Source organism: Tamandua tetradactyla, chromosome 7 (assembly GCF_023851605.1).
Source record: "Tamandua tetradactyla isolate mTamTet1 chromosome 7, mTamTet1.pri, whole genome shotgun sequence".
In the NCBI taxonomy this organism is placed as follows: Eukaryota; Metazoa; Chordata; class Mammalia; order Pilosa; family Myrmecophagidae; genus Tamandua; species Tamandua tetradactyla.
Window position 1 is genome coordinate 114,025,189 of NC_135333.1, and position 16,122 is coordinate 114,041,310.

Below are 16,122 nucleotides of genomic sequence, written 5' to 3' on the forward strand. Positions count from 1 at the left end.
TGAGTGAGGAATCGAGCTGCATCCCCAGAAATGACCGTAGGAAAGTAGGTATAGCTCTTTCTGATTGCAGCTGCATCAATTCATATGTACATACAAACAACATCTAGAATAAAAATGAAAAGAATAGTTTTTAGGCGAGGTGAAATTTCCTTTCATTTTTACTTTTCTTTAGTGTTATTACTAATAATAATTGCTGTTTATGCAATTTTTTTAAATGAAGATTTCAAAAAATCCAAGGAATCTCATTCAAAGTATTTCTTACCCCTTCCTTTCAAATATCTTCATGGAGTGGCTGAGAGATGGCAGTGCAAATACCTGTAGCTCCTTCACAGTGAGTTTTTTAACCAGAATTCCTGCCACATTCTAAAACTACAAAGACCTGAATGGTTGAGAGGAAAGGACTGCAGGGGCGTCCCCAGCCTGGTCTTTCCTCCATTGAAGCCCCTACGGGCCAGCACTCAATGTTCCTAATGGGTGCGCAGCAGGAACTTGAGAGAATTGAATCAAACCGTAAATAAACCATGTTCAATGATTGAATGCCAACATTTTCTCAAGTGAACAAACATAAATGTTCTCCAAAATACCTGTCGAATTGGCTCCAAGCATTATGCTTTTTAAAACAGTTGATCAAATGTTCTGGAACTTGAATCTGAGACATGGGGAAGAAAAGGAGAGGAAGAAGAACAGGGGAGATTCAGGAAAACTATAGGGAAAAGAGTAAGCCATGGGGGTCTCAGGTTTGGAAGTGATCCGACTTCACAGCCAGCCCTTGAATCTTCTCTCTAGCATCCCTGCCTGGGGAAAGGCCATTCTACTTGCATAGCTTCAATGGAGAGTAAGTCACCAGCTCACGACGGAGGCTTGGATGGCTGGACCTGGGGGAGAGTGCTGTTTTAGAATAACCCCTATAACTTCCAAGCAAACACAAGCCCGACCCTCTTCTTCACAGCAATAGCACGGGTCATCTTCAGTGGAAGTGAGCATCAGGTCTCACCCTCAGTCTTCTTCTGTGATCTGTTTTCAAGTCCTTAATCTGCTTCAGTTCTTGCTTCTGAGCCCACATGAGCTTTTTAATGGGCCACTCAGAGTTTCAAAATGCTTAGGGCTGTACTCAACTCTGAAGAATAAGACCTTTCTCCTACTATCAGGGACTCTTTGTACCAAAAATGATTTAGCTGCTTCTTTTTGGATTTATGATCAAATGAACAGTATTCAGAAAAAGTCTTTGACTTCATATTGCTCCCAAAAAGATTTTTGAAATATCTAAATAATGTACTTTCTCATCCTTCCCATCTCTGAGAGCCACTGCCTTATGGTAATCCCACACAGGTGCTATCATTAAGTATAAATGAGCATTTGTACCAGCAGAGGATGCTCCATACTGCCTAGACAGAACAAACAGCACCTATTGACAGATTGGAAACTGGGTGTGGGCACGAGGGAGGGGAGGGGATAACCCTACATGAACCTGGGAAGGTCACAAGTTGAATAAGGCTGCGCCATTCCAATGATGGATTGTCAGGGAGTGCCATGTTCCCTCCAGCAGATGTGGGAGGGGCAAACACAGTGGCACATAGTAGCCCAGAACATCGTAGGCATCCATCCTTTCAACAAAGGACTAAAAGTTGCTGGTGCCACCCAAATATCTCATGGGCATCTTTATTCTCCCTTTTGTCTGGCATGAGACTCCCCAGGAACCAACTCTATAGACCACACTTCTGACCTCCAACTGTAATCTGCCGATTACCTATGCCTTCCTCACCAGAGGAGGGGTCTGTAGTGCCCACTTTCTCACTACCAACTGCCCAAATCAACATTTCTCAACTCTTAGCAACTGGGTGGACCTTCAGCTCATGTTGACCTCTCTTTCTGGCTGCTTCTTGAAATGTGCTTCCCTATTGGTTCGCATAATACCATGCTCACTCACTCTTCCTCGTCCTCAAGAACTTCTCCTTTACACTCTTTACTGATTTCTTTTTCTTTGTCTGATGTTTGGACAAAGTGGCCCCTGAGTTCTGTTCTTATTTCACTGCCTTTAAAAAAATAATAATAAATTTCTTTAATGGCAAGAGAAACCGGAACCAAGGGATACATTTACACAGTTCAGGGGTCTGCATAGTATACTCTGAGATGGAGAGATGGTCTTTCTACAGCCCCTTCCCCCTCAAGCACATGCATGCAAAGAAAATAGTAGAGTTGATGATACGTGCCTCTCATTCTCCCCTGAATGCTCTAAAAATGTCCCAGCCACAATAATATCCTCAACAATGTCTTAAAGCAGCAGTACCTCCCTAGGAATCTTTTTGGAAATTTCTGGGGACACATTTTTCTTATCACCATGATGTGGAAAATGGTTACTGATATTTCATGAACAGAGGCCAGATTATTCTAGACCGCCTACACAAATTTTAAATTCCCTACCATTTAAATTGTTGAGCCCAGAACCCAACTCCCCAGCACATACAGATGTATAGTGTTTTTGCGTGATTTTTAAGATATACTGATTTGTTGAGGAATGCAACTCTTGGGTAAATCAAAGGAAGACTGCACTTTCTTTTCATAGGAAAGCTTAAAGGAATTTTTTGCCTTTTTGGAAAATTGTATCATCAATGGCAAAACTGCCCATAGTATTTAAGTTGCCTATTCAACATACCTGCATCAACTTGTATTGTAGCTTGTTGAACCCATGGTGATGCCTGTGGGTGCAGACATCTGACGGCTTCATTGTACCTTCTGGTGCAGTCTTGCCTGAACACTTCCAAAGTGAAATCTGTATGATAGTATTGCCACTGGTTCCTTTTTGTGTCTTTTTTGCATTACAGTTAGGGCGTTGTATTGATCTTCTTAAAAACTACATGTGACCATAAGATATATTATCTATGTTTTTACTTTCCTGATGTTAAAAGGGTGTCACTTTAATTATTCTTACAAAACAAGGGTAATGAGATGGATACCTTTAGAATTATTGACCTAAAGAGAGAATATTCTTTTTCCTAAGAAACTTTTATCAATGTCCATAAATTTAATGTCCTGTTGCATTTCCACACCTATTTTTGGTTGAAATGAGCAGTTATGTGGAACTTCTTCATGGTCCCTCTAGGAGTACAACAAAAGGCTCCTGTAGTAATCAGGGTTCTCTAGGGAAATAGAACCAACAGGATATTACATATATATATAATGTGTGTGGATATACATATATATACATGTACATATATGTAAATATTATGAGATTTATTATAAAAATTGACCCATGCAACTGTGGGGATGGACAAGTCCAAATTCCATAGGGCAAGCCACTGCCCAGTGAAAGTTTTCAATGAATTCCCCAGAAGGCTGGCTAAAGTAGAGAGAGAAATTCTTCCTCCTGGCTGCTGAAATCATCACCTCTCCTTTAACTGATCCTCTCATTGTTGAAGGCAATCCCCTCAAGCTGACTGTAGATGTGTTCAGCCATAGATGCAATCAGCATAAGTTGATTAAGTCCACAAAATATCCTTACAGTAACAATCAGGTCAGTGCACATTTGACCAAACAACTGTACACCAAAACCTGGCCAAGTTGACATACGATTTCAACCATCACAATTCCCAATCCAGTGAAGTCTGTCCTGGGGAGGTTAGGTTCCAAGAAATCCATAGGCTCTGGTTCAAGATTATCTTCTGGAATTCTAGCTTGTAAAGTTCTAATGCACCCCTGAGGCCCATGCAGACCCTCCCCCAAAGGAAGAATAGGGATGGAAGGGTTGAGCTGAGCTGAATTAAGATTTAAGTTCTTGGATTCTGCTGTTTTCGCAGCACCAGATCATTGTCTTAGGCCTGGAGAGGGATCAGTCAGTGGGGGGAGGGTGCAGTTTAGGGAGAAGGTGGAAAATCCAATATACTCTATAGTTAGATGAATCCCAGTGTGCTCTATGAAGGAAGTGGCTGTATAAGACCTATACAGTTGTGGAGTAAAATTTTTGTCAATTTTGGAAGGAAAATGGGCCACTGAACTGAAGTCTGCAGAATTATAGCCATTCAAGGAAGAAGAATGGCCCAGAGGGAGACACATGGCTGAGGGCAGCATCTGTCCTTCCAGCTGCCATGCTATGGGAGAGACATGTGGATATAGACTCAGGGGCAAGAGGTGTCTGTTGACATCTTAAGGTAAGAGCAACGTGCAAACGTTGGGATATAAACTGTAGCACCTGGGCAGAAGCCGCAACCTAATTTCAAAAGGCTAATTTGCTGAAGAACATCCAGTTGAAGCCCCACCCAAGTAGAAGAGTCACATTTGCTGAGGTAGGAAGGTTGAGTTGGCAGGATATCTGGAAAAGAAGAATGTGTGCATGTGTGTATGTACACATTTTGCTTGAACAGGCATAGACTATCTTTGGAAGGACGCTCGGGAAACTGAGGGCTGTAATTGCCACTGAGAAAGAGAACACTGGTAAGGGGTCGAATTCTGCAGCACAATTGTAGTTGTGAATTTCCCTCCTTCTGAATAGTATTATTTACATAAGCACCAAGTATCAAATCTACTCTCCACCTACCCAAAGACGAGGTATGGTTGAAATATCAGAGTCTAAGATTGTGGAAGGTTATCATAGATGATCATAAGGAACCTCAGTATCGTTGCCGGATAGCCCCTGAAGATTCTGGCTCGTCTCATGTCCTTTCAGCTTTCGTCATTTGAGCAAGCATCTCCTGTATCTACCATATACCTGGTTTTCCTACTGTGGGTTCTCTGCTCCTGTCTCTCCACCCCTTCTTCCTGAGTTATATGATGGTTTACTCTTTCAGATGCTGATAATTCTTCAGTTTACATAGATAGAACAGAGGCACCTTAAAAAAAATAACTCACCTCTCCCCACTGGGCCTCTTGCTACATTCTATGTTAGTACACAAGCCGGAACTTGGAAACCATTCTCAACTCTTCCCTTTGTCTCCCTCCACTCCACGCCACATCCAGTCTATCACCAAACCCCAATAATTTGACTCCTGCCTGTCTCTGGAATGTACACCCTCATTTTTAACCACTTTATCACCTCTAAAGATTTGAACTCAAGTGAAAGCCCCGAGCATCCTTTGCCTATACCTTTGCCATCATCTTCTAACAAGTTATCCTGTCCCATAGCAAGTTAATCCCTCCAATCTGAGTGAACCTTCATAACCATCAATCTGACCTATCACTCTCTTATTAAATCCCTTTAAAATTACATAAATCCCTTTATGGCCAAAACAGTTGTTTCAGCTATAATTTAGCTGGGAGAAAAAAAAAGACCTTTCCCTGAAAAGTATCTCCCATAGGCAAAGGGGAGGGGAATACTCAAGAACAAGATAAGCTGTGGTTGATGCCTGATGCTTATTCCACTAGCAGTAAGACAGCCCCTTTCTCTCCCACAGGCGTACTATATAGTAAGTTTTAATAAGCCAGTATGTTCCAAAACCCCATCTGAGAGCCTCTGAACCACAAACTAAAGTTCAGACACCTTAGTATGACCTACAAAGCTATTCTTGATTGGATCTAATTCTTCAACCTCATTTCTGGTCACTAACTTCATGCTCCTTCGGATGCTCAACTACTTCATGCAATGTTACTGTTCTACGACTTTACCCAAATCATGCCCTCTGCTTCGAGTGTCCTTCTCTGCCTTGAATGTCCTTATTCTTTCTCTGCCTTGAATGTCCTTCTTCCTTGAATATCTTTGTCTCACTAAAAGAGTCCTATTCATCCTTTAAACCCCCTAGGCATCACTTTACAGTTACCCTCACTTCTGTCTGTACCATTTCTGTGCCTTGTGTTTCCACCATTGCGTGGGTCACATGCATTGTAATGACATGTTTACAAGCCCCCACTGCCAAGTCCCTAAGTTCTTTGAGGGCAAGAACCGTGTCTTACTCATTACAGTACCCCAAATGTTTGACTCAGTCCCTGACACATATTAAGTGTACAGGAAATATTTGTTGAACAGAACTGAGTCCAGATTTTTCTTCACTGCCTTTCTTATGCATTTGGGCATTTGCTCTTACTCAATTTAGTTCTTCCTTAATATTAACTTACACAGAGTTTTTGTTTAGTCCTTGTGACCTTACAAACCTTGGTAACTTTCACTGTGTATTGTAATGGTCTGTTTCATGCTTTACCTACCAAGAAACCCAAGTCAAAACAAGATGAACAGGGCTATCCCCAATACTTAAATGCTACTGAAGAAAGTTGTAACCTAAGAAATAACCTATGAAATGGGGATCAGAGTACAAGAATAAATCACTATTATTTTAGTAGTGTCCCTGGGAGAGAAGCATTGTACGTGATGGCCCCAGAGGTCCACTCTCCCGTGGAGGATAAACCGTCTCTCTCCAAGACGCCCAATTCCCACTGCTCTAATTCCACAAACACCAAGCCACCCTTTGTGACTAATTCAGCTTCCCAGGTACCTTAATAATAGGAGAGGGAGTTCAGGTATTACAGTTACTGAAAATGTATGTTCTTCCACAAGCTAATACATGGACATTCTGGTTTACACACCCATCACGTGTGTGTTTGTTTCACTTAAACCCATCCTTACACACAGATTCAACTTTGGTGCATTAACAAAATCAACTTCCTGTCCCTACAGAGTTGTTATTGGACCACATTGACCTTGTCGAGTTACTTTTCTCTTTGATAGCCCTGAGAAGCCAGCCTCCTTCTTCCATTGCTTTGTCACTCCCTTTGCAACTACTTCCATATAGTTCTTTCACAGTTCACAAAGCATTTTCACATTATATATTTTCCTTGTTACAAATAAACACTTCCCTTCCACCATCCCTCATCCCGACGTTATATATTTTTTTATCTAGAGGCAAATATTGTTACCCACACTTCACCTACAAGACGATTGGGTGGATGGACAAGATAGTCAAGTGACTTGTCCAATTACCCACACATCCACACATAGGCTGTGGATTATTTTGCTTTACCTGTCTTTTAAATATCAGAGCAGCTTAGACCCAGGTCCTCTGGATCAAAATCCCTTGTTATTTCTATTCTACCATAATGATTCTCAAACTCACATAAGTCCAAGTGGGCAACAGCTCTGGTGAAAGGATGATTGTAAAGCAAGGTTAGGGCTCACCCAAGTTGTGTTTAACAATACTCTCATTGATCTAAATCCTCTTTATTCCCCTTAGCCCTGGTTGACACTGAAGCCAGAAAAACTTTATCTAATTGGAAGCTAAGAAAATCAATCTTCAGAGAAGCTAATTGACTTTTTCATGGTCACAGAACCATTGGGAAGCGAGGTTCACTTAATCCTTGGGACGAGCATCTGCTGAACTGTCTGGAGAACCAGGAAGCAATGTTACAATGGTCAGGTCATCATCCTAATCATCATTATCACCATCAACACATCGATCATTCAAATCGGCACTTACTGAGTGCTTACTATGTGCCACATCATTTCCATTCATTATCTTTTTCAATTTCTCATAATAATGTCCATGAGGAAGATATTATTATCTCCATTTTTAAGATAATAAAACTGAGGTACAGAGAGGTCTGTGACTTGTACATTACCACAGATCTAGTAAATGGGCGTGATAAGGTCAAACACAAGCGTGCCCGAACTCAAATATCCATGCTTCTAATCACTATGCTTTCCTCTTGTAATATTTCACAATTACATGCTATGTGTCAAGAAGGAAACTTCTTAGATTAAGCAGAGCTTTGGGTGGTGGCCCGGATGTGAGAGGAAACTGAGTATCCAACTCTTCATTACCCTTCTTTCTCCTTGAATTGCTCAGGCCAAAGTCTGTATTCTGGCTGCAATAGCTGCCGATCCTACGCATTGCTCACCCCCCTGCCATCATTAGTTGCTCCAAACAAGTGATTACTTTTCCAAGCAATACTTTCCCCTCTTCTCAATGTCAAACCTCTCCCTCCCAACCTACTTGGTCATTGCCCTTATCAAGACAACTTTCTCAGATGAAATCTGCCACCCCAGTCTCTCTGCTTGTCCATGACATCTCCACCCCCTGGGGAAAAAAAACTTGCCCGCTACTATTCCACCTTGATTAAATGCTGCCTGATCAGCCTCACTGTCTTGTTCACGTTTGTGTGCCCCAACTCCCCACTATGCCATGTGGCCTTAGTGTGTTCTTCCACTCCTCTTTCATTCCCACAAATCACCCACTCGAGATAGGCCGTACCATGAACAAAGGAGATTGAGACTCAGAGAGAATTTCAAATGCAGTTTATTGCAGCAACACAAAGAAACAGGAAGTTTAAGACCTCTCCACAGAAGGCAAATAACTGGTTTACTCCTTATGTACAAAACCAAAGCAGCACAAAACTTGCTGCAAGAAATAGGAGGCACTCTCCAGGACATGCACTCGGTGCATGGCAAAGAAGCTGTGGGTTTAACTGGCCCTCCTTTGGCTGGTTTAAGACGTGCTTTGAAGCTGGATGTGTGCAGTGGTAATTGCTGGACTGTTTCTCAGGCAAAGCACCTTTCAAGGTTGAAGGCAGGGGACTGAGATTGCCACTGATCTGAAAACTTCTTTGGTAAGCAGAGCAGAAAAGAAAGAGCTGGGGAACATATAACTAACCATAGCTCTTTTCTCCAAGAAGGTTGGGGCAATTGACATTGGTCTTGCCTAGCCTTTTTGGGAATGATGGAGAGAGAGCTAATAGGGTAGAAAGCACCTTTTTATCTGGACCCTCGTGAATAACTGGTGGAGACAAACTTCACACTGGAACTGCCACCAGAGGTCTTGACACCGCCAGAGCTAGATTCGTGAACTCCGGAGGTGCTGTAGCTGACTCCAGAGCTCCCGCCACCAGAAACTCGGCCGCCAGAGCTGCCCCTTCCAGAGCCACCTCTTAGGCTGCCTCCGGAACTGTAGCTGCCACTGCCGCCACCTCCACCTCCGGAGCCGTGACTGCCACCTCCAGAGCTGTAGCCGCCACCTCCGGAGCTGTAGCTACCACCGCCGCCGGAGCTATATCCACCACCTCCTCGGCTGGCACTTCCACTCATGCTAGTGTGGCTGGTGCTCACAGCTGCAAGGAGAGACTCGATTATCTCCAACCTGGCTCCCTTTCCAACCCAAAATTTGTGCATGCCCCGGAGAAATGGGCTTGTACTTACACACACTCACGTTCGGTTGACACTCTCCAGACATTCTGTAGAAGAAAGTAAAGAGAAGCTCTCATGACTTTCCCAGCTCAACAAATGTCTTCCCCCTGTCCTCTGAGCCATCTGGAAAACACCCTTCCCTGCAAGCTGGGTCCCCATCTGGAGCTCCTCCAATCCACTGTATCTGAAACCCACTCCAGTCCTCTTTGGCCTCCCAAACCTCTGTCATTTTTCACAGCATGAGTACAAACATGAGAAATCGCCATCTAAGTTAGACAAGAGCTGGGTGGCTAATGAGGGGGGCACTTCTAAAAACACATTGCCTTTGGGCGGTGCAATGGTGGCTCAGTGGCAGAATTCTCGCCTGCCATGCCAGAGACCCGGGTTTGATTTCCAGAGCCTGCCCAGGCCAAAAATAAAAAGGCTTTGCCTTTAAGCCTGGTGACATCTAGCCCAGCCTAGATGAAGAATAAGTTGTTCCATCTCAAAGTTCTTCTTGGAGATGTTGCATTCCTTAAAACTATAGTTGGACCTCTGGCTCCCAAAGTGAAATCAAGTCTATCCGCTTGCACCATGTAACCTTTCCTTTCTCCCTGCCCATGACAAGCTGCAGTCAGATGGCTGCACCTTCAACAGTCAGCTTGCAAGGAAGGAAACCCATAAACAATGACCAAAATGCCCAGGGTCCCTTCCTTACCTGACTTCCTCTCCTTCCAGGAGGGTCTTATAGGTGGCAATCTCCATATCCAGGGCCAGCTTGGTGTTCATCAGCTCCTGGTAGTCAAGCAGCAGGCGGGCCATGTCCTCCTTGGCCTTCTGTAGGGCATCCTCCAGATCCTGCAGCTTTTCCTGGGCATCTTTGAGGGCTTTCTCACCACGTTCCTCAGCTTCGCTGATGGACTGCTGTATCTGACCATTCTGAGAAAGGAGAGTCCTGCACATTACACCCTGTCTCTCATATAACCTGATCTCACCATAACCTGATCTCACCTTTGCCTTCTCCTCCTAAATTGATCTTTCCACCCCAGTGAAGCTCATACACAGAATCCAACAGAATCACTGGATCATATCTCATGCACCCTCCTACCTATGTCAGGAGATCAGCAACCTAGCATATCACCATGTCAGCTACCTTCAAGATCCCTTAAAGGCGATGCAACAGCCTCTCGGCCCTGAGCCGAGGTTCCTCTGGTCCTTATAAATTCGATGTTCCTCTAAATGCCTAACCCAAAGCCTCCTGACTGCCTCTCCTCTTACCACCTCTTATGTCTCACTTTGGCTCATGAGCTACTTCATACATACTGGCCACCAAATCTGTTTCTCTACTTCATTTTCACACAATTCTCTAGATAAAACCAGCACGATGGGTGAATTCTGGAAACCAGCTTAACTACCCCAGAAACGGGATAATAAGGTAACCTCAGTATGGATTGCAAGATTCAAAACTAGAAAAGCTATCTAAAACGACCTGAAGTTTCCCCAGCTATAAGCTAAGCACTAGAAGAAAGAACAAGTACCTGCTTCTTAATATTATCAATTTCACTTCTAAGTCTCTGGATCATTCGATTCAGCTCAGAAATCTCCATCTTTGTGTTTCTCAGATTGTCCCCATGTTTGTTAGCTGTGATCTGGAGCTCTTCATACTAAAGATGGTGAATCGGGTGAGTGAGATGTGGGCAGAGCACACCATGGCTCAAGCACACAAATATAAGTGATACACAGGATAGCAAGACGAGACAAGTTGTTTCAGGAAGTCCAGCTAGGCATTTAAGTCATTTACCTTGTTCTGGTATATGGACTCAGCTTCAGCCTTGCTTCTCTGGGTAACATCCTCATACTGGGCTTTAATCTCAGAAATGATGCCATCCAGGTTCAGGTTGCGATTGTTATCCATGGAGAGGGTTACATTGGTTTCACTGATGTGAGTATGCATCTGAGACAGCTCCTGCAAGACAAAAAAAAAATTGCTTAGGCAGAGGAAGGAATCAGGAGATGGAAGATACACCTGCATTCTTCTGGATAGTGGTGAGGTTAGGCACAAAGACTCTCCCCACAGCTACACTTGGTTGAAATTAGAGGACTTACTGCCTGGTTAAGTGTTGTGGTGAAGTCAATTTCTTGCTGCAACAGGTCAACTTTGGCCTGAAGTTCCACCTTGTTCAGGTAAGCGCTATCCACGTCCTAGAGGAACAACAAACAATGTGAAGCCATGTCCTTTCTAGGGTGGGTCACTCTCACCAGCCTTCTGGGGATTTTCTAAATAAAAGAGGAGTTTAGGGTCTACTCTGCATCTCTCTACCCCAGACAGATCACAATTCTTGGATTGCCCCACCCCTTGGTATCATAATCAAGGGAGCCTGTCTGATTTGCTGAGAACTTGCCTCATTGTTTTCTATATAAGGGGCTGAGAGATCTGGAGAAGCAGAGTACTTCTGCATAAGTCCAGATCCATGATAATGTGAGAAAAAAAAATCTGCTTCAGCTATTCATTGGGCCCACTACTTGGTTCTCTGCATCATGGCTTCTTTCTGATTAGTATTTAGAGAACCTCCTTTATTATTTATTTCAGAGGTGAGTTCCATTCTACAGAATTTGCTCACCTTCTTGATGGTCACAAATTCATTCTCTGCATTTGTGCGCTTGTTGATCTCATCCTCATACCTGCAGGAATGCAGAAGTGATTAGGAGACACAAAAGTCCAGACATTCGAGACTACAAGTGACATTGCCTGCCATTGCTTCTTATTCCTAGCCTAGAACATCTTGGCCATTCCTTTCTTCCAAGGACTAAAACCAGCAAACTATTTCTAGCTTTTGAGAAGACGAAAATGTCTGCAAAAGTCAATCTGTATTGCCCCCAACCTGTGAAAATGTGCTGCAACATCCTGCTCCCTAGCCTTAGCTTGTCACTTTCTTGAAATCTTTTAGAACAAGGGTCAACAACTGCCCGGCCAGGCTTCCTTACTTGTTCCGGAACTCCTCCACCAGGTCTTGAATGTTTTTCAGTTCTGTATCCATCTGAGATCGTTCTCTCTTTAGTTGGTCCATTGTGTTTCTGAGATTGTTGATATATTGTTCAAAGAGTGGCTCTAAGCTCTGAGTTCTCGTGGTGGTATCTATCTGCTGCAGCAGATCCCATTTTGTTTCCAGGACCTTGTTCTGCTGCTCTAGGAACCTCACCTAAGAACACAAGACCTCATTACCTCCTGGTGCAGAAATGGAGTCCCACAGCTGCTGGGTGCCAAGGACCACCACACAATAAGGTGCATGCCTCATTTGAAAAGAATTTCAGTTCATATTATCTTAGCTATTACAGAGAAATAAGAAGAAGATGATCAAGTTAGCATCATCTTCATAACAAAACCCAACTCCTGTTAAATTCAGAGAGGGTTTAATTTTCAAAGGAAATGGTTACACAAGTACCAAGTAGCAAAGCGCATGTAGAATTATTGCAGTTATGGTTTGAACTAGACACATGATGTTGAAGAGATTTGCTTTCCAATTTGATTTTTCAGTAGATTACCATACAAATTGGCTTTCATTCACAGCTCAAAAGCATGTTGGAAAATCCTAAGTTGGATTCCAAATTTATTATGGATAACCTTGAATCGATATTATTGATGATTAAGCAAAAATTATATAAATGTTCAATGTGTTATTCCAGAGCTGATGCTTAGAAATATAAGTATTTAGAAAATAATAATAATAAGTCCAACCTGATCCTTTACCAATGTAAAATTCCCAGAGGGTAGAGTTCATCAAAAAGATGTTTGGTACAGACTTACTGCATACTTTCTGCTACAATATCACAATGAATTCCGTTTATACTCAACTCCCGCTTTATGGCTAAGAAGCCTTTTCTAGGGTTCTCATTTACACCCCAGAAGTTTCAGTGAACTCCATTTCTAATACCTTCGTTCAACAGAGGTGAGTCTCAGTTCAGTTCTAGAGCTGAATAAAAAAAAACTCTTCAAGGTAAATGTGCAATTGACTCCACCTGTAGGTCTCCTTCTCCAAGAGACAGCCTATTCATAAGCAAAGTTCTAACATGGGTCCTAGAAGACCATCCTGCAAAACATTCTTTTCATCGTCCCAACAAAAAACTTGAAGCTTGACATCCAAATGTTTCTTGACTGCACTAATCTCCGATGGATCTGGTACAGCACTCTCAGTCTGCTGAACAAATAAACTCACCTTGTCGATGAAGGAGGCAAATTGATTGTTGAGTGACTTGATTTGCTCCCTCTCTTTTTCCTTTACTTTTTGGATCTCTGGGTCGACCTCCACATTGAGGGGCTGCAGGAGGCTCTGGTTGACCGTGACTTCGTGTATGCCACCGCCAGGGTAGCCAGGGCCAAAACCACCTCCACCGAAACCACCTCCGCTGCGAAAGCCACCACCACCAGAGCCAAAACCGCCACCAAAGCCGCCACCGCCAAATCCACCACCACCAAATCCACCACCGCCAAATCTGCTGCCACCGCCAAAGCCGCCACCGCCAAATCTGCTGCCACCGCCAAAGCCGCCACCACCAAATCTGCTGCCACCACTAAATCCGCCACCACCAAAGCCACCTCCACAACCACCACCAAAACTGCTACGTCCACCTCCAGCCACACTGTAGGAGATGCGTTTACCGCCTCCCAGGTTATAAAGACTTTGGCTCCCAAAACCACCACCACCACCACTCGCAACACCACAGAATCTGCCTGAAGATCTTCCACCACTTCCCCCAATACGGTTCACAGAGCTGGACGTGCTCCTGCGTTGGTAGCTGACTGCCCCAACAGAGCCGGAGCTGAAGCCTACTCGGTTCAGGTGTCCGGACCTGGAACTAAACTGTCTACTCATGTTGCTGGAGAAAGGTAGGAGCAAAGTAGAGAGAGAGAGGGAAGGAGCCAAATACTCCTCTACCCCAGGCCCAGAGACTTCCCTTTATATAGGGAAGAAGTAGGGCTTGGTCTTCCAGAGTCAGCGCAGACGTAGTGCCTCTCAAGGGTTTGGCTTGCCTGCAGCCATACAAGATTTTTACGAGCCTCAACAATATGATAAACACTACACGCCTAGCTCCCAGGATGGGCCCTTAAAATTGCTGTGCACACAAGATCAGCTCATGTGGTAATCGTTTTATCAGACACAATCTCTTTTCAAGCATGCAACTGGAAAAGTAGGACCCTGCATCTACTACCTGGTGCTTATTGGTAGGATTTCATAACCCCCTGTCACAGAGATAAGTACATTTCCATTCCTGCCATGCCCTTGTAATCGCTACTCAAGCATGGCAGGTGCAATTTCTCACTCTTGAATCTCAGAGGGAACTCCCTGGGCCATTTCTTTTTGGAGATCTGTCCTCACCACCCCAGATCTCAGCCAGTCACATCTCCTGACACAGGTATGAGCTTTAACAGATTTAAAAAAAAAAAAAAAAACTAACTAAAAGACAGCTTTTTCGACATGTAATCTCTGTAAACATATTGCATTGATATCCGGGGAGGAAGGAATATCTACGAGCAGGATGGATGGGTAGGCTTTCTGAAAGGGCCCAAGAGAGCAGTGTTATTTTTCAAGTTTCCCAGGTGCTCCATTTCCTCAAAGATAGCCCAGTGCAGGAGACAGACACCGGGACACAGACACCAGAGGCAAGACAGACACACCAGCAACTGAAACACGTGCAAATGGGGACTATGCAAACAGCAGTTGAAAAAGCATATGGAGGAGTGAAATGAACAGAGAGGAGTTATTGGATACATTTTGTAAGGCAAGAGTGTGGAAGTGAGACTTGTGATCTGATGGTTCAAGCCTCACATTGGACTCTACAGAAAGAAGGAAGTAGATTTGGAAGGGAGGACAATGACAGGAGCCTGGAAAGCCTGATCTGAGAAGTTTAAATTGTTTCTGGAAGCATACTAGGAACACTAACAACTAACATTTATTTAAAAACTGACCGCATGCTAGGCAGTGTTCTCCATATTTTCCAGGCATTAACTCATTTAATCCTCACAACTTTGTGAGATAGATTCTATTATCATCCCCATTTTTAAAATGAGGCAGTTTAGGTAGAGAGACTGAATAACCTGCCCAAGTTTACACGGACGGTAAGTGGCATAGCTGGAATTTAAAGTGAGGATGCCTGGCTGCAGTGTGCAGGATCCTAGCCAGCATGTTGTATGACAGCCCAGGAGCCAAATTCAAGGATATAAATTGGATGCCATCAATTTATATAGCATCAGTATGGATGCCATCCCACTGCAGAGAACTTCAAAGGCAGGAGGTCTACATTATTTTTGAGTCTTCCACTCCCAGCACATGGCAAGTGTTTGGGAAATATTTCTTCAGTTAACTATGAGGAGGGGAGATTGGAGCACAGAGTTCAGTGAGGAGGTTTTGCTTGCATCCAGGTGCACAAGTCCCCAGCACGCCTTACAATGAGCCTTCCTGGAGAGCAGCGCTTGGTCAAAGTTAATGGATAGTAGTGGCACTGAGATAAGAAAAGACCCACAGACTTTCATTCTGAGAATTCCTAGACACCTGATCTGCTTTCCGCACTTGCATATAAACACAGAATTGAAAGCTCAGTGGAGAGCAGCCAGTTCTAAACTCAGCTGGCTCCAAACAGCAATGTGGCGGTTGCTAGTAGTAAAACACAGGCCTGTGTGGGAAGTCTCTACTGTAGAATACAAGGTATGCACAAGAAAGGGAGTCTAAGAAGACCATGGCTCGGTGCTTCTGAACCAGGAGAGCTGCAGTTTGGTCGTCTCCACTTTGCTCTCTCTGTGGAGCCTTGTCCTGCTTCCTTTCCCACAGTTCATGCTCCATGCACTCCTCCAAAAGGTGCCCCTCACATCTCTGCTCCTCTTCTCTCCCCTCCCCTTCTCCATGGCACTGCTGTTTGAGACTCTGCCCTAACCCTCTGCAGCATCCTTGGGCTTCCAAACCAACCATCTCTTGAGGGAATGAGTAATCCAGGTCCTGTTCCCAATTGGGAACAATGAGGACTAGGATGGTTTTGGCATGGTACTCACTGTT

At 43.9% G+C, this 16,122-nt stretch overlaps 1 protein-coding gene across 1 annotated transcript; it reads right to left on the minus strand.

The window, feature by feature from the left end:
* Nucleotides 1-8,214: 8,214 nt before the first annotated feature.
* On the minus strand, nucleotides 8,215-13,994 carry KRT1 (keratin 1). The gene is made up of 9 exons (XM_077167991.1): nucleotides 13,291-13,994; nucleotides 12,062-12,276; nucleotides 11,698-11,758; nucleotides 11,183-11,278; nucleotides 10,878-11,042; nucleotides 10,615-10,740; nucleotides 9,795-10,015; nucleotides 9,110-9,144; nucleotides 8,215-9,021 (listed from the first exon to the last, which is right to left on the minus strand). Exons 1-9 carry the CDS (start codon nucleotides 13,945-13,947, stop codon nucleotides 8,669-8,671), a joined length of 1,929 nt encoding a protein of 642 aa, XP_077024106.1. The 5' UTR covers nucleotides 13,948-13,994; the 3' UTR covers nucleotides 8,215-8,668.
* Between the last annotated feature and the right edge of the window lie 2,128 nt (nucleotides 13,995-16,122).

Bases quoted from the DNA above. Each gene is read 5' to 3' on its own strand.
- KRT1 (XM_077167991.1), bottom strand. From the start codon at position 13,947: ATGAGTAGACAGTTTAGTTCCAGGTCCGGACACCTGAACCGAGTAGGC. The intron at 12,277-13,290 runs GTGAGTTTATTT...TTGTGTTCTTAG, and splicing joins TTGCCTCCTTCATCGACAAG to GTGAGGTTCCTAGAGCAGCA. The intron at 10,741-10,877 runs GTAAATGACTTA...CACCATCTTTAG, and splicing joins AGTCCATATACCAGAACAAG to TATGAAGAGCTCCAGATCAC.